This window comes from Centruroides vittatus, unplaced genomic scaffold (assembly GCF_030686945.1).
Source record: "Centruroides vittatus isolate TY-2023 unplaced genomic scaffold, ASM3068694v2 contig_1477, whole genome shotgun sequence".
NCBI classification, from domain to species: domain Eukaryota; kingdom Metazoa; phylum Arthropoda; class Arachnida; order Scorpiones; family Buthidae; genus Centruroides; species Centruroides vittatus.
Genome location: NW_027120916.1, coordinates 1 through 24355, shown reverse-complemented (window position 1 = coordinate 24355; position 24355 = coordinate 1). Strand labels below are relative to the sequence as shown.

The 24355-nt window shown below is 37.7% G+C and overlaps 1 protein-coding gene and 1 long non-coding RNA gene across 2 annotated transcripts; one reads left to right on the top strand and one right to left on the bottom strand.

Moving 5' to 3' along the window:
* On the bottom strand, positions 1-19754 carry LOC136968495 (RRP15-like protein). Its single transcript, XM_067262476.1, has 5 exons — positions 19627-19754; positions 3030-3402; positions 2865-2950; positions 322-484; positions 1-191 (listed from the first exon to the last, which is right to left on the bottom strand). The coding sequence occupies exons 2-5, from the start codon at positions 3375-3377 to the stop codon at positions 72-74; spliced, it is 717 nt and encodes a 238-aa protein (XP_067118577.1). The 5' UTR covers positions 3378-3402; positions 19627-19754; the 3' UTR covers positions 1-71.
* Positions 19755-20033: 279 nt separating this feature from the next.
* On the top strand, positions 20034-23891 carry LOC136968494 (uncharacterized). Its single transcript, XR_010879659.1, has 2 exons — positions 20034-20182; positions 23804-23891. It is a non-coding gene; the product is annotated as an uncharacterized lncRNA (long non-coding RNA).
* Positions 23892-24355: the final 464 nt, after the last annotated feature.

The following is a 24355-nucleotide window of genomic DNA, read 5'->3' as shown; positions in this document are numbered from 1 at the left end:
TTATAAAAGTTCTTAAATACTTATTTTATTAAAAAAAAAATACTATACAAAAATTATAAAGATACAGTATATCATTTATCTTCATCAGAATCTTTATCCCAATCTTTCAATGTTGCTTCCATCATAAAATTGTCTCGAAGAACATCCCATTTCTTTTCTTTTTCGTGCGAGTTTTCATCATTTTTAGATTCCTTAAATTTAGTAAAATAAACTTTTACATTTACAGAGAGTTTAATTGTTTTTAAATATATTTTCAAAATATTTGAATTACAAAGTATTTTAAACTTTTAATATAAGAAAAAATAAAATACAATAAACTACCTCTGATTTCTTTTCTTTATTTTTCAACCTATCAAGAAATCCTCCTTTTGTGAAAGATTTTATCACCTTTTCTTTTTTCACTTCAGAATTTCCTGCTGTTGACAATTTTTCACCTAACGTTTTCTGATGTTGTCTAACTGCATTGAATAATTGTACAACTCCCCTATAAATAGGTAAGAATGAAGAATTTACATAAAAATTCAAGAAGATCCAATCATTTCTTTTCTTCCAGATGATTCTAAATTATCTATTAAATTATTAAAAAATTATAATTATTAATTTAGTTAAGAGACGGTAGAGTACTTAGATATCAGAGTAGCGACATATGAGTCACCGTCGCCACGTTCTGTCGACTGTCGTCACGTGGTCTATAGGTTTACATTAAAAAATGACAATTTTTTTTAGTTTAATAAAGCATTTTTACGAATAAAATGCTTTATTAAACTAAAAAAAAATCGTCATTTCTTAATGTAAACCACGTGACGACAATCGACAGAACATGGCGGTGGTGACTCGTATGTCGCTACTCTGATATCTAGGTACTGTACTCTAAGATCGTTAAGCCAGTAGAGAGTAGAGAGTCGTTAAGCCAAACCCCAGTTATCCGAACGTTTTTGATACTAGATTTACTTCTAAAGTATAATTTTCATGTTTTTATATTCTTCAATATATTTATTTTGTTTGTACAAAATAAATAATTTTTAACGATACAATAGCCTCGATTATTATATATAAATTTTCGTTAGGCTTAAAATCGACAAAAATTCAACACGAAGCGACACGCAACGAAGAAAAATTTCAACATCAGACAGGTTAATATATTTTTTCATACATAATCGGTTATCCGAACAAATCACTAATCCAAACAACCTTAGTCCCCAATTGATTTGGATTAACGACTCTCTACTGTATATTTTTACAAAAATATCTTTCAAAATAGTAAGAAATATTAATTAGAAAATAAAAATAATTAATTCTTTAGCTTTTCAAATTTATAATTTTAGCTTAAAATTACTTCATAAAAGTTAAAAATGTGGTTTTTAATCTATTGAAATTTTGTCATCTGTTTGTAAATTTACTACGAAAACAATATAAGTTTTCATAGTAAATTTACAAACAGATGACAAAATATTGCTTAAATCTTAACTATGAGGGTCATTCAAATAAAACCTGACGAATGGATATATCAAAGTGTGGAATGTGTAGCGAATCATTCTCCATTTGAAATGTAGGTGGAAACACTAAGTTCACACTACAGTGTCACGTGAACCTACAAACAAGCTGCATTTGTTTAGCACATCAGGCAGATACTCTGTCCAACTTTCAAGAATGGATGCATCAACAATTGAGCAGTGAGCAGTAGTGTGTTTTATAACTGCAGAAAGTGTCAGACCCCCTGCCATATATCACCACATGAGCAATACGTATTGAAACTGTATGGATTTGCCAACAGTGAAAGACTGGAGTAAGCACTTCTGAGATGGTTGATTGTCGTTGGCTGATGATGCCAGACTGGGGCAAGTACATCGTGTGATCGATGAGGTTACAGTAGCTGAAGTGGACACTCATTTCGGACGATAGACGAGTCACTGTGGAAGCACTGGCGACCAAGGTTGGAATAAGTGTCGATAGTGTGAACACCATTATCCACGAGCATCTGCAGTACCAAAAGATCTGCGCCTAGTGGGTGCCGTCTGTGCAAAAAGACTTTTGCATGGGTCTGTCATTGGAGCATTTGCTGTGGTACTGCAATGTGCATGGAGCATTTGCTGTGGTACTGCAATGAAAGCATTGCAGTACCACAGCAAATGCTCCAATGACAGACCCATCCTGTAATGATTCTCTCTATCATTTCATAGAGAGAATCATTACAGGAGACAAAACATAGGGCTTTCATTTCCAGTCAAAAAGCAAAAGACAGAGCACCCAGTGGAAACACAGATAGTCTCCATCGAATGCAGACAAGGTGATGTTGACATTTTTCTTTGATGGCAAAGGCACATTAATGATGGAGTTTATCGTCTGTGGAACTATCATAAATGTTGCTTGGTACACAGAAACTTTAAAATCTCTGCAAGCTCCCATCAAGTCCAAGTGGCCTGGACTGCTTTTGCAAGCTGTTGTCCTTCTTCATGACAATGCCTACCCTCACACCACATGCATCATGCAGGAATCCCTTGTGAAATTCAGGTAGGAAACACTCCAGCATCCTGCATACAGTCCTGACTTGTCTCTGTGCGACTTCCATGTTTCTGGGAAGCTTGAGGTGCCCGAAAGGGCGTAAGTTTCAATCGGATGCTGAAGTGGAAGAGTTTGGGAATGGTGCAGACATCAACCCACTGAGTTCTATGAGCAAGGAATTGAATGTCTGGTGTCACAGTGGGAAAGAGTGATTACTTTTAATGTAATGTACTGTACTATACTTACTAAATAAAGTCATGGTTGGGTTTCATTTGAATGACCCTCATAATTTTGACTTTTTAATTCTACTTTTATTTATATTGTTTTATTAAAAAAGATTACAATGTTTACAAATTATTTACCTAGTAGCAATTCTATTCAAAGCTCTCTCTTTTTGCTTTTCTGAAATATCGGGTTTTGTTCGACACATATTTATCCATAATAATTTCTGTGAAAACAATGATTTAATTAGTAAGAAATCTGAATAAAAATTAATTCAAAGTAATTACAATAATATAATTTATTACTTTTTGTTTTTGTTCTAAAAACAATTTCTTTTCATGCTGATAACAACTATAATCATCCTGTTTCTTCTCTTTAGAAATTTCTGTAATTAATTCTCCTTTTTCATTCACAATTTCTATATCTTTCTTTGCTTTTTCAACAATTTCAGAATCCTTTTTTGCTTTTTTTAAAATAGTTAATTTTTTGCTCTTCATCCTAAGCACTTTTGACATTGCATCAGCCCACCCAGGATTAAAATTTGAGTTATCCATATCGGAAGCAGATATGTCAGAGTTATCGTCGGTATCGTCTTCGTCTTCACTTGGGCACATTCTTTTCTTTATTTTTGAATTTGTATCTGTCTGCAACATTTCTTTACCTGATTCTTCACAATAACTAATGTAATAGGATAAAAAAAAAATACTTATAAATATATTTAATTAAAAATGCTATCAAAACGGAAAAATAAAATAAAATATATTTTAAATATTTTTTAAAAGCATGTGATATATTGCATTATCTGCTACTGTGCATTTTTTAAATTAAGATAAAATCTAAAATCTATATTTAAAACTATTTTAATCGGCATTTATAAAATCTCCAGATCCCTTGGACACTTGGAGTCTTTTTGATTTTCTCGATCTTAATTTTTTGGGCTGCAATTTGAAAAACTTGTAGACCTATAAATTCACTGTCATTTGTCTGCTGTCTATTCCTAATCTCAAGAACAGAGTTAGATAGATGAATGCAGAGACCAGATATGGAAAGCTTAGGAGCAAAAGGCCCCAATTAACTATATCCAAACTTCCAATAGAATGAAAAAGTGACTGAAAGTCACTTTATTTTACATTATTTCAATTAAAAAATTTTTCCCTAAACAGAATTAGATACATAAACGGCACGCACGACTCTACAGGGGCAAAACACCACTCCACGTAAGCAAGTGCTATCTGTCACAGTAATGGCATAATGGCACATTTATTTCATACTATATCATTGTTGCATTAGTGAACACAACATATATATTTAAAATTATATCCTTTTTTGTATTTAGTTTATTAGTTTCTTAAATTTACTCAAAGTCCCGAAATTCCATAGGTGGTAATCTATAGCAACAGTGGGCAACCTCCGGCCCGTGAAAAGTTTCTATCCGGCCTGCGAGAACTTTAATAGATTATTAAATTGGAAAAATAACTAACTAATTAATAGTTATTTTTCCAATTCTTTGTAATTTTTCGAAAACGATAAGAGAAATAAATGTAGTAATTAACTTCTTTTTTTATTTATTTCATATTTGCAGTCTAAAAAATTACAGGTCACAAGAAGGCGTCAATTAACTACTACGACCCGTGGAAGAAACATAAAATTTATTCTGGCCCATGTTATAAAAAAGGTTGCCCACCCTTGATCTATAGTATCCCCATTATTTTTTTATTTTTTAGTATCCCCCATTATTTTTTTGTTTGTGCAAACAAAATAAATATAGGGAAAAATATAAAAACAAAAAAATTATATTTCAAATGTTTGTTTTAATATAAAAATTATGACGAATAGCCAACATCTAGTATCAAAAACGTTCCAATGCAGACACAGAAATATTCGGGGAGCCCACGCAGGTCAATGAGGTCAACATGGAAATTTTCAGGAACAACACAGGACAGGTTAATGCTGATATCTGCTATTAAACATCTTTTGAAGTGGAAAGATGTCAGAACAACAGTCTTAGAATGGCATCCAGAACCAGGTTGAGGTTAATAGTCTCGGGGATCTCTATGATTACTGTTGTAACGGTCGGGTGTAACTTGATCTGAGTGTCAGGTCAGGGGTGAAAATTCCTACATACTTTCGTGGTCGGGGAGCTGTGTTCTTGTGCAGTCGTCACCCCAGTCAGTTGTATCCGAGAGTGAATAAAGTTAATTGTTAATTAACTATGTGTTTTATGTGAAACAGTGTCGAAAACAAACTCGATATAAAATTGGCGACGAGGAATAATATACAGACTTGCCAGCAGAAATTACAATTCGATATAAAAAGCCGGAAATGTCGTTCCCAGGAACATCAACCAGTGGAGTTCGTTTCGAACCATTCAAGATGGACGGCCAGTGGAAAACTTACAAGGACCGCTTTAATTTTTGCTTGAAGGCAAACCAAATTGAAAATGACCAAGATAAGTGTGCTTTATTTTTTACTGTATGCGGTGAAACTTTATATGAACTTGTAGTCACACTCATAGCGCTGAAAGAAACGACACAAGTTAACTTCAATGAAGTACTTACTGCTCTTGATAGCCATTTTAACCCGAAACCTAGTGAAATCGTCGAATCGTTCAAATTTAACCAGAGGTCGCAAAAACCGGGAGAGAGTATCAACGACTATGTCGCGGAACTACGGAAAATTGCAATGAATTGCAACTTCGGCGCCTCACTAGAGCGTATGTTAAGAGATAGGCTAGTGGCAGGTTTAAGGGATAAAGGAATACAACACGTGTTATTGGCGAAAACGGACACTACTTATAAGGCCATTTTGGATGCAGCATTGGCAGCAGAGGCAGCGTCTAACGATGTTAGCCAGCTTGGGTCAGACGGAAACAACACCCAAGTGTATAACTTAAAGGCGGACTACAAGAGAAAGAATCAGCCGGCCATATTACGCTGTTTTCGATGCACCGGAAGTCATAACCCGAATAATTGCCGATTTGCTCAGGTAATCTGTAACTTCTGCAGAAACAAGGGACACATAGAAAAGGCGTGTATCACGAAACAAAAGAGTGGACAAAGAAAATTTGCAAACCAGGGAAGAAACCAAATTGGGGCACCACGGAAAGAGATATCCAGCCAGAGAGCCAAAGTACACCGAATTGAGGAACATAAAAATTTGATGTCTAACCAGGTCGAGGAATATACATCTCTATTCAAAATACAGGGAAGTAAGATACCACCCTTAAAAATCTTACTCAAGATTGAAAATATACCAATCCTGATGGAAATTGATTCAGGGGCTGGGTACACTGTAGTGAGCGAACAGACCTTAAAAGAAATCAAAATCCAGCGAGACAAGTTAGAGCCGGAAGAAGTCAAATTACAGACATGGACTGATCAGAATCTGGAGGTAGTGGGTACTACAATGGTGAGGGTACAATTTAAAGGAAAAATTAGGAATCTGCCATTGTTAGTAATTAAAGGAAATGGACCAGGACTTATTGGAAGAAATTGGTTTGAACCATTAGGAATCAGAATAGAGGGACTTTATCACCAACATGATGCAGACGATCTGATACAAGAATTCCAGCATTTATTCAATAATTCAGAAATGGGTCTATTTAGAGGCGAGGCAGTCAGTTTAGCGATAAATAAAGAAGCTAAGCCTATTTTTATGCGGGCAAGACAGGTTCCTTTTGCATTGAGAACAAAGGTAGAACAAGAGTTGAATCGACTTCATCAGTTAGGAGTTATAGAACCAGTTAGAACTTCTAAGTGGGCCACTCCTGTGGTACCCGTTGCAAAACCAGATGGAAGTGTACGTTTATGTGGAGATTACCGCTGCACTGTAAACAGAGAGGCAATAAAAGTAGATGTATACCCATTGCCGGCCATTAACGATATACTTGCTTCACTATCTGGTGGAAAGGTATTTGCCAAGCTTGATTTCAAGGAAGCGTACTTCCAATTTCCTGTGGACCAGGAGTCGTCTGAGATTCTGACTATCAACACATGCAAGGGGTTATACAGAATGAAAAGGTTACCATTTGGAGTGAGTAGTTGTCCAGCTATTTGCCAGAGAGAGATGGAAAAGATCGTAGGAGGTATTCCAGGGACAATTGTGATGATAGATGATATACTTGTCATGGGACTCAATGAAGAAGCCCTACATCAAAAGTTGAGGAAAATTCTTAACCGGATTTCAGAAGCTGGACTAAAACTAAACGAAAACAAATGCCTATTCAAGACTAACCAACTTAAATTTTTAGGATATTTGATAGATGCTCAGGGCGTTCGGCCCACACCGGAGAAAATTGCGGCGATCCAACAGGTTCCGGAACCGAAAAACAAACAAGAATTACAAGCATTTTTGGGATTTGTAAACTTCTATGATAGATTTTTGAAAGATAAAGCAACCGAAGCTGAACCCTTATATAGACTCCTTGATAAAAACAAACAATGGATCTGGAAAAAAAACAAACAATGGATCTGGAAAAAAGAACACAGCAAAGCATTCGTGAAAATAAAAAGATGTTAACACCAGAAGCATTATTAATCCATTATAATTTAAATAAACCAGTAGTGTTATCCTGTGATGCTTCACCATATGGAGTGGGAGCAGTCCTTTCACACATATTACCAGATGGATCCGAAGCTCCTATATACTTTGCATCGAGGACACTCCACCCAGCAGAAAGAAATTATTCACAATTCGAGAGAGAAGTATTAGCTATAATCTTTGGCATTACAAAATTTCATAATTACCTAGCTGCCCGAAATTTTACTATATATACAGATTGTAAGCCAGTTGTGGGCCTTCTGAACCCTGCTAAACCAATTCCTGATTTAATCTCACCCAGAATGATTCGTTGGTGTTTAAGATTAGCAGCATACTCATATAAGATTGAACATCGTCGGTCAGCAGAGATGACTAATGTCGATGCATTATCTCGTATACCAACTACTGTGGAAGACAAGACTATCCCTGAACCAGGAGAGATATTCCTTATATTTGAACAGCCAGAATTGCCCATCACATCTCAGGAAGTAAGCAGAGAAACAAACAAAGACTCAGTGTTAAAAAGAGTTGAACATGCAATCTTACACGGATGGCCACTGAGTAGTCCAGAAGAACTTATGCCTTTTTCTAGGCGAAAACTAGAACTTTCAATTCACCACGGTTGCATTTTATGGGGACAAAGAGTAGTTATCCCTAGAACCTTGCAACCACAGCTATTACACCTGTTACACTCCACACATGAGGGTATGTCTAGAATGAAAAGAACAGCCAGAAGCTATTTTTGGTGGCCTGAAATGGACTCCCAAATTGAAGAGACTGTATCGATGTGTAGAAAATGCCAAGAACAGAGGTCAAACCCAACCCCAGTTAAGAATACTCATTGGCCATCACCCTCGGGACCCTGGGACCGAGTACACATTGATCATGCAGGACCACACTATGGACATACATATTTTATTCTAGTGGATGCTTATTCGAAGTGGGTGGAGGTAGAAGAAGTACAAACGCAGTCAACCCAGGAAACCGTGAAATTATTGAGGAGAATATTTAGTACACATGGACTACCAAATACAATTGTATCAGACAATCACCAAAGCTTTAAATCCCATGAAATGGAAGAATTTATACGTAAAAATGGGATACAGCACATATTTACCCCTCCATATCATCCCTCTTCCAACGGACAAGTAGAGAGACAAGTGCAAACTATAAAGAGGAGAATTGAAAAATTACATCACAACCAAGAAAAAACTGAAGTGTTGCTCCCCAGACTTTTGTTTAGCTTACGCACAACACCTAGTAGTACTACAGGTAAAACGGCAGCAGAACTGTTGATGGGAAGAAGACTACGTACCATCTATGATCGACTAAATCCACACCTATATAAGGATAGAATAGAGGAAACAAGAATACGAGAATTCCAGATAGGAGACAACATCAACTACAGATGCTATAGAGACGCAAAGAAGTGGAAACCAGGTAAGGTGACAAAGAAGACCGGACCATATACATACATGATAGCTTCACCAGAAGGAACTATAGAAAGGAGACATATTGATCAACTGATAGCTCGAAGAGAACAACCACTCCAGAACAGGCAACATCCAGTTTCTCAGAATAACCAACATCCAGCTCCCCAGAATGACCAACATCAAGACAAAGGACCACCTGTTAGAAAGAGCTCTAGAACACGGACACTACCTGCACATCTCCGAGACTTCGTTTTAGAGGGGGAAGATCTGTTGTAACGGTCGGGTGTAACTTGATCTGAGTGTCAGGTCAGGGGTGAAAATTCCTACATACTTTCGTGGTCGGGGAGCTGTGTTCTTGTGCAGTCGTCACCCCAGTCAGTTGTATCCGAGAGTGAATAAAGTTAATTGTTAATTAACTATGTGTTTTATGTGAAACAGTGTCGAAAACAAACTCGATATAAAAATTACAATGCTATTAATTACTTCTGAAAAATCCTGAAGGAGAGAAAAGCAATCGACATTAGACAAATTCTTTAACCCCCACAAATGGAAAAAACATGACTGTGTATATATGTATTTTTATTAGTACATATAAATAAACATAGTAAGAAAGTATATATTTTTTTTTTACTTTTTGGGGTCTCCAGAACGAATAAATCACCCATAAAAACCTATGGTAAATCGATAATTGGTTAACGATCACCCACTGTATATACAGTAAATGCCCAGCCGAAAGATGTGAACACCTTTGGTTTAAAATTTCTGAATGCTCTTTAATGGGACTTACAATATAAAAACAAATAAAGTACAGTACCACCATAACATAAGATCATGTGACCTCTGAAATATGGTCAGTAATCATTTATTCCACTGTACCCTCAAGATGAAGACATATGCTGTTTATTCATATTTTATAATGTGTAATTGCTTCTCATATGTGGTAACTACCATCAGTTACCAGTAACACTGGTAACCGAAAATGTGACCTAAATAACCAATCGTGTTTAAAAATCACTGTTATGACATTACTGGTTGTCCTGCAGAAGTACTGAAGCAAGCAATGTGACAATGTGGTTAAAGTGGTTCTACTGAATTACAAGATAGAAGAATACATTGTATCGTGTGACGAATGTGGCCATGATTTAAAAAATTTAGAGAAAACAAAACATCTTGTTTCGGCAACACAAAGTGACCAAGATCAAAAAGCCATGTCATCCCAAATTTCAGATGGGGCAAGAGAGTATGGAAAATGGCCAGCAAATGCTACAAAATTATTGATTTCACAGTATAAACTAAACAAAGGTAAATTTTTCTCTTATATTTGTTTAAAAAATTCTACAAGTTTATTTTCATTTTTGGGGTACTATAGATTACCACTTATGAATTTCGGGACTCTGAGTATACATCTGAACTGAGGGGACTGAGACAAGTTCAACGATACCCTACTTTTGGACTGGAGACAAAAAATAAGAAAGTTATCATAATTTTTTAATGCTTTCATGCAGACGGCACCGTAGTTGCTATTGCTGCCATCTTGCAGTAAAGTCTGCAAACAAAAAAAAAAGCACTCTGAAAGACAAGAAATTGCACGAACAGTCGAATGCCATTTTTTTCTTCTTTTGTTCAAGAACTACCGTGAATCAATAACTAGTGACGTTAAACAATCGGCGGCCTGCCGGTGGCTCCCCTCCCGGAGGGAGTCTGTTGGGAGCACGAACAGTCGAACGCCAGTTCCTTGTTTTCCTTTTGTTCAAGCATCACAACCCCCGATCGCAATAGCATGGTCGGCTCATAGTACTAGCCGACCGCGAGCGATAGCAAGACTGAGGAGCCATAGCCCCCGAGGTCGGTGAGTGCGAGGGTGTGCAAAAAGGACTTAACTCAAACTGTAGACGATCAGTATGCTTGTGAATCAACATCTGCCTTTGTTGAAGGTATAGAGCTAGTGGAAGGAACGACAAAACTAGATCGAGGCGCCTCTAGCGGCGATGCCGGGTAACAGAATCGAGGCTACAAAGCCGGCGCCAGTGTTGTTGCATCTGGTTTTTGTACTAATCTAGTGCCTTTTTAATTGTTTCTGTACCAAGATACCCAACACCATTTTCCTAATACTATTCATGAAATATTAATACCTTTCCTTTCAATTTAGTACCTTTCAAAACATTCATTTTTATTCTTATTTCTACATTTTTTTTTACTTTGCTTTGGCAGTAAATAGATGTGTTTATTGCTTCCTCATTCAGCAGTTGAATGTATTTTTTTTTTTGCAATTAAATTTAATAAAAGCTAAACTACAAAATTGAGTTCTTACCAATTCCTGTGAAGAACTGTTAATAGCAAAGGAGCTACTTAAAAGCAACAACGATAAAATGTTACACTTGGAAATCATACAAAAACATCCTAGTGAGGAAGATTCTGATGATGATCATCTTACCAGTGATTTTTCAATGTGATAATTTTAAAGTTTAGTATTTCATGTTCATTACTTTTGTTTCAACATTTTGTTCATTTGATTGTTGTTGAGGAATAATAGCACTCTTGCAATATATGAATTTATCCTGTATGAATTTTGTATGTTACACGTAACACTAAATATATTTTAATAAATAGAAATTTGATAAATTATAAATTTATATATTATTTATAACTATATATTTAAATAATATATAATATATACGTACTACATTCAGCACTTTAAGGTCAAAGAATGCCTGCATTAGTCAATACAGTCACTTCTTGACATACGACAGGGTTCGGTTCCGCAACTTCGGATGTAAGTCGAAATGGTCGTAAGTCGAGAAGTGACTAATCATTAGGACTAAGCAGTATTATTTAAAAAACAATAATCTCTAAAAAATTGTAAAATTTCTTAAAAATAAACGAGTTTCAAAAATTAACTCTTTTTTATCCGATTTCGAAAGAGCTAAGAACTGAGATGGACACTGTGAAATTAATAAATATTCCTTACTTTATTATTCATTATCCATACGTTGTTATTCAAATTATCCAAATGCATTTCACAAATTCTTTTTTTTCTTTGCCTCTTCAGTGAAGAGGCAAAAGAATTTGTGAAATGCATTTGGATAATTTGAATAACAACGTATGGATAATGAATAATAAAGTAAGGAATATTTATTAATTTCACAGTGTCCATCTCAGTTCTTAGCTCTTTCGAAATCGGATAAAAAAGAGTTAATTTTTGAAACTCGTTTATTTTTAAGAAATTTTACAATTTTTTAGAGATTATTGTTTTTTAAATATACAATAACCGATCCCATTGCTTGATATTTGTTTAAGCAGTATTAATATTCTGATATTTATTATACTCTTAATTTTGTAAATTTAAAGGGTGGTGTGGAAGAAGTAAACTATATATCCATTGCATGGTAAATAATAAAATTTGTAACTAACCATATATATAAAGGAGCTTCAATAAGGACCATAGCAGTAACTAATAGTATTGTATTAACAGGGAGAACTTTTACCTTCATTTCCTCAAAATACTAATTTTGCTTCTTACCCTTTTCTTCCACAGAGCTCTTAAATTCAAATATCACACCGTATGCCAATTAACATGTCAGATTAACAAAATAATATAAAAGAAAAAAGAAAATTAGTAAACTTTACAGTAGAGAACTAAATTTAAAATAGAGCCAACTAAGGTTTTATAACAGGAGATTGGTTAGAATGCAACACATCTTCATTATATAATTAACCTCAGGAATTAAATTGCAGCCAGCCATTTCTCTTTCCTCCCAGGATATTGTTCATTCGGAAACGAATAAAACTTTGTACCTGACGGCGCAGTAATATAGATAACACTACAACCGACCCCACAACAGTTAGTTTTTGAAGTTTTGTGTGGCAGAAAGCTGTGGTTCATTATCATAGGAAGAAAATAACCACCGCGTTTCAGTACGTATCCAATCCAAAGATGGACATGTTTTCCCGAAGCAGTTTTCTTTGCCTGCATACAGGTGGCGCTAAACTCAGTTCCACTAGCTCTATATATGGTCAACTTGCCAGACTGCCTGTTAAACACACGATAGGCTTAGCGGAGAGAGTGACGCGACTCCTGATCATCGCGCGATCGCCGAAAAAAGTATGATAACTTTCTTATTTTTTGCCTCCGGCCCAAAAATAGGGTACCATTGAACTCGTCTCGGTCCTCTGAGTTTAAATATATACTGAAAGTCCCGAAATTCAATTTTTGATGAACTTGTCAAATCATCATTGTCATATGATTCCGAATCAACATTTGAGAGCAATGACAGAATTAATACTATCTCCACTCGACTTTCCACCATGTTGAACACCACAAAATAACCCATGTTTAAAAAGCTCTAATCGCCCAGAATAACTGGCTATGACCGACAACATCATTCACCACTACTGCGGTGTTACCGGTTAGAATTTCCAAACGCACCCTTATGTGAAATCGGGGGGATGCCGAATAAGTCGAACCCCTCTCGATTGTCACCAATGTGTGAGATCCCGGGGAGGTAAGAGTTTGTCGTACCTCTTTTTCCGGCGACTCACGTGTCCAGGATGGCTGTTACGTCGACGGCGCGTTACGCGTTACGCGAGTGGAGGAGGAGGAAGATTGGGGCCGACGATAAGGCGAAGCCAACAGTCAAGAAAGACACCATTTTATAACAAAAACAAGATTTATTAAACTCGAAACGAACAAAACTACACGTCTACCCTCATAAACAAAAAGGGGGTCCGGAGAGAGAGAGTTTACAAATATATGCTCATACCTCTTAATGAGTCCGTAATAGACAGAATCAGAAGTGACGATAAAGTTTGGCTGATGGAGAATCCGGTAATGGGCCGATGGCACGTAGAGCTTGTTTTTCCATAGGCAGGGCAGTGGCACTTAACGAACTTAGAAACTTTTGCGAGTCCGGCGGATGGCGTAGTGCACGTCGTAAAAGCGCGACGAAGGACTCGCAAAAGTCTCGATTGTCACCCACTGGTGACAATCGAGAGGGGTTCGTCTTTTCCGGCACCCCCCGATTTCACATATTGGTTTGCAGGAGTGGGGTCTCGACTTTTTCGAAAAATCGATAAGGCGAAAAACAGCCACAGTCGGGAGAGAGGTCGAATTGAGTTGAATTAGGAATCATAGGAGTAGGGTCGTATTAGAATCTCAGACCTAGTTGTAAGAACTAACGAAAAACATAATGGAAGACGATCCCCGCGATGCGGCTGGGCCAGCCCACCCAAATCCTAATCCGGCACCGAATCCCCTTACATTGGGAGGTTTAGGCGGAATAATACCCCTATTACCCGTATTCTCGGGAGAAGCAGGAGGCTCTCGGGTAACGGACTTTTTTGATTCGTTAGCCGATGTTACTAAGGTAGCGGCATGGTCCAAGGCCCAGATGCTGGCAGTGGCAAAATTAAAACTTACGGGTATCGCGAGAGAATTCGTCCGAAAGGACCGAAGAATAAAAGAAGTGGATGACTTCGACGAATTCAAGCGGTTGATGATAGCGCGTTTTGAACGGGAGCCATTTTCCTTTCGATTATCTAAATTTTATGCGTGCGTGCAGAAAAGAGACGAGGACGTACAGACTTATGCTGCTAGACTCCAAGCACTGGCGATGGAGATAGAAATTACGCCAAAGCCTGGCGCGACTGCCGCCGAGACAGCGATTATTGAACGAGTTCAGAGAAAGGAGTTAGATGAAAGGCTTAAAGCGCAATTTCTGAACGGAATAGACATAAGAATCCGGCAGCGCGTAATGAGCCGTGAGGCTGAGACATTCGATGAGGCTCTAAAAGCCGCGATCAGTGAGGAAACCATCGAAAGTCTCACCGCGCATCCAAGAGGAATCATGCGAACAGTAAGGGAAAGCGACAAAACCTCATCTCAGGAGGAGTTAGTGCAACTAACGTCAGCGATGGAGGACTTAAAAGCTAAAATGGACGGACTAATCTGAAACTCTCCTCGATTCGGCTCTAGAGATCCTACATCTCGCCGGAATCATCGAGGAGGCTATACTCCTAACTCATACAATAACAATCCCAATAATAATCCGCATTTTAGGCGTAACGCGAATCGGTCGAACTCTCCTAATCGCCGAGGTGACCGCCCTTTCGGTCAGTCAAAATGGAATCTCAATCAAACCCAGAACCAACGCTCGCCCGCTCGCCGAAATGGCAATCCTAGCGACCGCTCTATGCGAAACGATTCACCCGGGCGACGTGAACCCGAAGGGGAGAGAAATAGGGTCAGATTTCAATCGCAGCCTACTGAAGAAAATCGAGGCAAATGGAAGGGCAATGTACGTAGTGTAGAAGGACGACGACCTCGATCTAACTCTAGTAAAGCCTCTAGGACCCCTCCTTTTTCCTCTCGAAAGATCCGAGGCTCATACTTTGACTTAGAATGTCCGCCTTATAGGACTCCTTCGAAGCGAAATCGAAGAACCTCCTCAGTACGAATCACTAATTATACTTCCGCACCTAGCGAAGCTACATTTGACTGTTACATAGGTGGCAATCCCGCTATAGTGCAGATAGATACTGGTGCTAAGGTCTCACTTTTATCAAAGGTTTTCGCTAACTCTATGAAAGAAAGAGTACATATAGATCATAAAAAAGAAACAGACCTTAGAAGCGCTACGGGACATGTAATTCAGACCTACGGTATTATTAGCCCTACTTTCCAGATAGGAAATCTGCGCTTCCCCTTTGCCTGTTGCCTAGTTGATCACGATGTCACCTCTCCCTGTGACGGCATCATAGGACGGGATATGATAACCGACAAGGGATTCTGTATTGATTTAAAGGGCCGAGAATTAACTATCCCTCCGCAGACAGTGATACCTATTCAAACCTCAGGGAATAATAAAAGAGAGGGAAGGATTCAACAGAACCAACAAAGGGAAAGAGGCCCGAATAGAGATAGAAAACGAAAGAGAACAGAGGCTCCTCCACTAGAGGAAAATGTCGGCTCAGCGAAAAGGTCGTACCGGTCAACAGGTCGGGAGGAAGGAAAAGGAGTAGTGTTAATTGAATCCTATCAACTTCCCCCTATGACAGAGAACATAGTTACTGCTAGAATTGTTGGCGATAAGCGACCTAGTAAAGTCGGAGTAATCGAAACTGCTTCCTTCGCTCAGGAAGGAGTTTCAGGAGTCAATTTGTTGGTGACCCCAAATAAAAAGGGACAAGTTCCCGTACGTCTTCGTAATGACACTCGTAAGACAATTAAGTTAGAGAAAGATGGTAAGGTTGGCACCTTCTTTGAGGCTATCGAAGAAAGTGAGCCCGCAGATACTATAAAAGAAGGGGCATCCGCGAATCTATCGAAAGCAGAATTGAGCCACCTTTTTGATTGGACTGGCATCCCCCGGAACGAGAAACGAGATCTCTTAAATTTACTATATAAATATAGGCATGTCTTTGCCGTGAATGACTATGACCTTGGCTACTGTAATATTGTGCAACATACAATAAATACTGGCGATGCGGCACCTATCTATTCGCCTCCTTATCGCATTCCCTACGCTCAGCGCCAACAATTAAACGATATCATAGATGACCTCTTGGCCCATAATATTATCGAACATTCTACGTCCCCTTGGAGTTCGGCTGCTCTCCTAGTTAAGAAAAAGGATGGATCGTTACGCTTAGTAATAGACTATCGTAAACTAAATAAAATCACTAAAGTAGACCCGTATCCTCTGCCTTTAGTGCAGGAATCCCTAAGCCTAATGGGACAAGCGAAATACTTTTCGACGATGGATACGATTTCAGGATTTTGGCAATTAGGAGTAGGTGATAAGGAAAAGACCGCATTCTCTACGCCAGACGGCCACTATCAATGGAATAGGGTTCCGATGGGTCTTAAAACAAGTCCTGCGGTTTTTGAAAGATCGATGGATTTCATCTTACATGGTCTCAAAGGAAAGACATGTCTCGTATACATGGACGATATACTAACGTTTAGTCCAGACTTCCCTAGTCACCTAAAACGACTTGAACAAATATTTCAGAGACTCGGAGAAGCAGGCATAAAATTAAAACCTAAGAAATGCCATTTCCTGCAACGCCAGATAAAATTTCTGGGTCACGAAATTTCAGAACAGGGTATAAAACCCGATCCCGACAAAATAAAATGTGTTCTAGAATTCCCGAGACCTGAATTCGAACGAGAAGTCCGCTCTTTCCTAGGACTCACTGGCTATTATCGACGGCACATAAACTCTTATGCCACGATCGCCAAACCCTTGACTGATTTATTACGGAAAGATGTGCCGTTTGAATGGGGCCTTAAGCAACAGGAAAGCTTCGAAACTCTTAAACAAATTTTGACGTCGGCACCATTATTGAAGTCCCCTGACTTTACAAAACCTTTTATTCTGGCGACCGATGCGTCAAATTTCGCCCTAGGAGCGATATTATCTCAGGAAGAAAACGGCCAGGAGAAGCCGATTGCCTATGCGAGCCGATTATTAAGGAAACCCGAACTTAATTACAGCACTACTGAGAAAGAATGCTTAGCCACCGTGTGGGCAGTGAGGTATTTTAAACCCTATCTTTATGGAAAAAAATTTACTATTGTTACAGATCATAGACCTTTGAGATGGTTATTAGATTGTAAGGATTCTACTACTAATTCTAGATTATCGCGATGGATCATTTTCCTTCAAGAATTCGATTTTGATATTATCTACAAGGCCGGAATTTCACATAGGAATGCGGACGCCCTTAGTCTTATCCCAATACGTCAAATAACCGAGGTTGAACCCATCTTCTCCGTACTCCAATTAACTTCTTATTAACATTTATTTTAAATCCAAGAACAGTGTCTTCATCACCTTTACCGAAGATGGCTGACTCACGCAACTTTACAACCGATCCACCAAACAAAAAAAACTATTCACCCGAATTTAATTTTTCCACGTGGACGGACAACTCTATCAACTTACCTACGATTCTTGCCCATCCAGAACAATTTATGTCCAAGCATCCAAGATGGTGATAGTGTGCTACACACCACCCAACTCCAGCGAACAAAGAAATTCCACCAAACAGTCTCAACTCATGTGAACTTTGAACTGCAGTCTCGACCCTAGGTCAACGATGACGTCATCCACCCACCCAACCACTTCCAAGAACTCCAGACGCTCGCCTCTCCTAACCTCGAGTAATAAATATTGTCACGCGTCTAAAACGCGTCGGGATATATATTTTGTAAACAACTTTGATATTATGTATTATCGCAATGATGTCACCTATTAACCTAATCCTTTCCGAGAGAGAGTAATATATCAATCTAAATTGTAAACATACCTCTAACCCCCGGCTTATGAATCAAATCTTTTAAAATCACACTAACTAAGTGATGATTTTAAAGAAAGCATGGAGTGAATGTGAAATCTGGAAGTTAAGAACCTAAAATTTCTAAATTATTTCACTCCAGTTATAAACGACTTAATCAACAACATTCCATACCCGGGAAATTGTTGACCCTCGAATGGCAACGATTGTCCCCTAACTATCAACAAACCGTTATTCCTTCGGAGCAGGTAGATCATCTTGCACGATGGTTTATAGTTAGCGTCCGAACTAGTCGTTTATTTAATATCCCGGGAACACCTATGGCCCTAATAGTGATTCGTTTTCGATCACGTGACAAGTTTTCCCATCAAAAACTTATAAAAGACGCTTCCTTCCCCCCAAAAGGGGTCGGATCGTCTCTCCACTAAGAAGTGCACTACGCCGTCGACCGAACCCGAAAGTTTCAAGGTGTCTATGTTTTAAGTGCCATTGTCCAGTCTACGAATTCTCTGTCATCCCGAACATCATCGTCACCTCTGAGAGAATATTCGTCCATTACGAACTCCGTCTATTACGGACTTGTTAAGAGGTATGAAAAATAATTGTAAACTCTCTCTCTCCGGCCCCTTTTTGTATACGAGGGTAGAAGTGTACTTTAGTTCGTTTAGCATTTATTAAATCTTGTTTTGTTATAAAATGGTGTCTTTCTTGACTGTCGGCTTCGCCTTATCGTCGACCCCATCCTTCCTCCTCCTCCACTCGCGTAACGCGTAACGCGCCGTCGACGTAACAGCCATCCTTGACCCGTGAGTCGCCGGAAAAGGAGGTACGACAAACTCTTATCTCCCCGGGATCACACCCACTGGTGACAATCGAGAGGGGTTCGTCTTTTCCGGCACCCCCCGATTTCACACTTAGGTAGCCCCAATGGTAGTACTCAATTCAAGCTCTGAATGAGACGTTTGAGACTTATCAGTGCTGTAGAGCATACCTATAGGAGCAAAAAAGTCAAAGGAACCATACCTCTACGAGCAACCCTTTGTGATATAGCCCCCAAAATTGGATCACACGAGATCGCATAGCTCCACTAAGAATAATCACGTTAACTATTTAACCCATGTAAATATGCCAGCTTTGAGTACCCCACTTGACTGTGGAGTACTTAATGTTATATAGTTTTAGCAAGATGTGGGGGCATGCCCCCACCTGGACACTAAGGTGCAAGTGCACACCTACTTGTGAAGCATGGAGAATAGTGAGTAGACTGATACGTGTTAAAAACTGACCTTCAGAGACAAAGGGTCAACAATTGTGGGGTGGTGTGAAAAATTCCTCATTCAGAGGAAGTGACCGGGAGTGCCACCATCGGGACTACCTAGGTAAACTTTTACTGTCACACAAATGTAAAACAGAGGGGAGAAAATCGGAAACGTGGTAATATACTCTCTTAAGCAAACTGCTTCTTTATCCTATGTTCCGTTAAATAGACTCGACTTTTATATACACAGATTACTTTAGAAGCCCAACACATCATATCGCGTTGGGTCGCTACAGGATCATACACTAGAAGTATACACTACAATAATATACAAGTACAGTTACCATATATATATATTATTATGGAAAAGATTACCGTTTTTATCCGTTGAATTATGGCTCTATCGTCAGAAGATTGCAATAGAGAAGTTTCCAAGACCACGTGTTCTTTCTTTCTTGTTTTTTTCTTCAGGATTTATATGGAGGTTATGTCCAGACCACGTGTTACAATAGCGAAATGCTATTTACTCAAAGATCGACGTCGACAGCGCCAAATGTGGTGAAAAACTACGTGGTAACAAATTACAATTTATTTCGTAATAAAACATAATTAATTATGAATTTATCATTATTTCTATATTTTATGTTAATTCCATAAATAATATATTATTTATATTATTTTATAACAAATATTTCATAAAAAAATCAATTCCAAAATGGCTGCCACCTATATTCAGCTAATACTAGAGTACCTAGATATCACAGTAACCACAATGGGTTGTCAAATTTTCTATTGGTTAGTTGTATCACGTGGTTAAAATCCGCCATGTTCTGTCGAAAAGTGCGCGTGGCTCTGTATATTTTGAATAGGAAGTGTTTTTTAAAGTCGTTTTTAAAGAAATCTAGAAGATTTTGAACACATTTGACAATAGGTAGGCATGGATTTGATTCATTTTTATGTTTACGTTCATATTTAAACTTTAATATAAGGCAATAAATAAAAAAATGAATAGTTAGCGGGTTAATGTGCACCTAGGTAGTCTAAGATGGCGGCGCTATGGCTGCGCTTCCGACTGTTCGTGCTCCCGACTGACCTCCCGGAGGGGAGCCGCCGTCAGGCCGCCGTGTACTAAACGTCACTAGTTATTGATTCACGGTAGTTATTGAACAAAAGAAAAAAAAAGGAAACGTCTACTAAAAATATAGTTAATCTAATCTAACCTAACAGAAGCGCCGCCATCTTGGACTATTTAGGTGCATATTAACCCAATACAAAGACACACTAGTATTTTGAACCTTATTGAAAGGTTGTCATTGGATCAAGAGGAAATATACTTAGATTACCAATCAAAAGAAATGTCTGGATAGAGTAGGAGAAAGTTGGTTAATGAATGAATGAATGTAAAAATTTGTCTCTGCTGTTGCCCACTGCTCATCCTGCATGGGATTATGAGTGTGAAAATGGTAATGACGGTGATGATTACCAAATAAATTGCGGCATATATTTTTCTCTGGTTTCTGGGATAAATTAATCGTATGGTACTTTGCTGGGAAGTATGGTAGATTTCTCTTTGTAATCAAACATAGAATGTTATAGTTCAGTGGCGTGCCGTCATTGGAAGCGATGGAAGCGCCGATTCGACCTTCCAATGACTTTCTATTGTATTTTATAAAATATAAATTTTCATATTTTAACGTACTTTGCATTAATTAAAATTAATATTTTATTATAACTGCATTATGTATCTTTTACAAATTTCTATACTACATGTGAAAAAACGATAAGATTGCTATTGTATATTCGAATAATTCGGTGGCGGAAGGAATGTCGAAACCGTGTCAGTTTTCAATCAGCCAGATTATATAGGCATTGGCACATGCGGTTTACGGAGCACCAACGTCACCCGGTTTAGCTGGTGGATGCTTCACACATAAAGATTCTAATTTTATATCCCGGACCGGTTGTGGGCTGTTAGCCGCCTGCTAGATATTCGGCCGCCCTCGCCCGATTATGCGAATCACGAGTAGACTGGATCAACGGCGGGAAACCCCCGGCCCGCGGGCCAGCTACGGCTGGCGAAAAGTTTTTATCCGGCCCGCGAGATCTTTAATAGATTATTAAATTCTTTGTAATTTTCGAAAACGATAAGAGAAATAAATGTAGTAATGAACTTATTATTTATTTATTTCATATTTGCAGACTTAAAAAATTACGAGTCACAAGAAGGCGTCAATTAACTACTACGGCCTGCGGAAAAAACGTAAAATTTATTCTTGCCCACGTTATAAAAAAGGTTGCGCACTGTAGACTAGATTTATAACTTAACCCAACCGATAGGAATTTACTGGCATGTTTTTATGATAGTTCTGTATAGTTGACAGAAGTTTTAAAAAAATCCATTGAAATATTTGATATATTTATTCCGCTCTCCCATCTTATATTACTTACGGATTTCAATGTTAAACCGGTGATATTACGATTTAGTATGTCCCATCCGTAAGGGGCTGCAGAAAAAACGTGTACAATTCTAGTACAGTGTTAAAACATTAACTTTTACTTTGGCAGCATCGTTTACAATCAAATTTAATGAATGAGACGTACAATGGTACAAAAAAAGCTCTAGAATTTATTTTCCTTAAATTTACGATTTATATGTCCATTGTCATAAAAATTTGTCTTTCAACTTTTTTCCCAAGACTGCAAATATTCAGGTACAAAGTAACCGGTTTCGACTTATTTCTATTTAAGTAGTAGTTAAATAATTAAGCGATTAGGGAATTAGAAACATATATAAAACCCCGATGAAAGAGCCGAAATTTTACTTAAACAGAAGCTTAACCGAACCAATCTCTTGCCGAGTACGGTGGGGACTGATCTCTTCATAATATTAGATGTAATAAAGACAGAAATTTTTCCAGTTCAACGAGAGTGACCGAAAAGTTGTAAATTTTGGAAATTTCCGTGGACACTCGGTCTTTTTTTTTTTTTTTTTTTTTTGTAACTCTTTCCGCCCTGTGGGCACTAAGAGGGCCTCTTATAGCAAGCCCATTATGGATTCGGCCAGGCCCACAATGGGGCGGCCGGGTGGTGAGGGACGGGGACCGACATATCCGGATGCACCACCCCCCGAAAAATTCCTGGGGAGTTTTCGGCCCGTCCAGATTCGATCCCGGGTCCCCCAGGGCGGCAGGCTGCTAACCTTGACCGCTCGGCCATCCGGCCGCTAGACTCGGTCCTAAAACGAATTAGTTAGAAAACGAACGACAGACAATCTGTTAAGTTTAACTTACTTAGATTTTTACAGCTATGGTGAGAAACGTTTAAAATCTACAACAACCCCGTCGCGTCCTTTGATGTATACTAGTGATGCGACAAAAGAGGCATTCGACATTGACCGGTATCGGCACCCTCGAGATTTGGCACGCACACACCTACCTGGACCGTCTCCGATTTCATTCATTAGCCACTCGCAGGGAGCTATTTCCCTAAGTGGATTGTTTTAAGATTTAAAAAGTAAAGAATATTTTGTTATTTTTATGTACGTTTCTTCACAAAGTTATATTTAATTATAAGTTTCTTTAAAAGTATATTCGTACAATTGAAGAATTTTTTGCACTAGGTATGTATATTCATCTCACATTTTGTTTTACCAAGTAAGTTTTTCTGATAATTTTAATTTTAGCCCTTATATCGTGGCTAGTGATTCAAAAATTTATTTTAAAAAAGTTTTGGCTCGAGACCGTATAACGAAAAAGAAAACGTTATTAAGAGGGAAAGACCGATGCCTAAATTAAATATAAATACGTCGACATAAAAATTTCGACATTTTGACGATAAAATTTATGACGAATGACGATTCTTTCGTAAAATTGAAGCAATTCGGAAATCAAAGAGGAATAGAATTTAACTTTGGTAAACAATATAAAATAAATATTGAAAATTATAACGAGATAATTACGATTAATAGGTATATTTAAATTAATAGATGTTATGTGTTTTTTCTCAAAGCGAGAATTGGCATTTAGAGGGCGTAGGAATTTATTGAATCTAATAACGGAGGTAATTATATTGAACTTTCTTATTTATTAAGTACGTCGGAAAATCTATACGGTTTTTACTGGCTTATCGAACAAACAAATACGAACGGGCCCTGATTGCCCCTGTAAGTCGGCTTCTTACAGAAACACAGCATCTCTATCATCAAATGTCACGGCACGCCACTGTTATAGTTAATACAATACAATATTTATTTATAATTATGGTACAGTAAATAGAATTGCTAATTTTTTAATAAAATATTGATACCATACTACCATAATAAAGAAATATAAATAAAACACTGCAGCATTTATTTGGTAATACAGGTATGTGATAATTTAAAATATCATTTGTAAAGCTAATACAATTTAGAAGGCATATAAAAATTCATTATACAAATGATTCTTTTACATACTAGTATTTTTGTATTGTTATTCTGCCGAATGCGTTAAAGATGTCTTAAAAGTCATTTTGAATCTAGTTTTAGAATATACCCTTTAATTTTATTCTGTAGATATCACTTAAATAATGCCTGGATGTTCAGCCTTTGGTTGCTCAAATTCTTCTGCAAAAGGATATACCATGAAATGTTTTCCAAGAGATCCTGTTCGGCGAAAAATTTGGGCTAAAAAAGTGCGCCGAGAAAATTGGAAACCTACAAATAATTCTTGTTTGTGTGAAGTTCATTTTGAACCACAAATGTAGGAAAAATGTGAGAGTTGATGGCAAGAAGAAATTAAAGCATAATGCCATTCCAACTTTGTTTTCATTCACAAAACAAATTATTCATAGAAAACCACCAAAAGAAAGATCCCCAACTGTTATAAATCAAACAAAAACTGAAAAAGTTACTTTTCCAGTACATGCTACTAATACTACTGTCACACCATCAACAAATTTTGAAACATCTTTAACATTTATAGAACAAACCACATTAGCTGAAGACATTTCTGAAAATCATGATACATTATCTGAAAAACATACAAAAGATATATTTATATTACAACATAATTTAAAAAAATATAAACATGTGGTCTGAAGACCACGTGTTCTGTTACCTAACCGA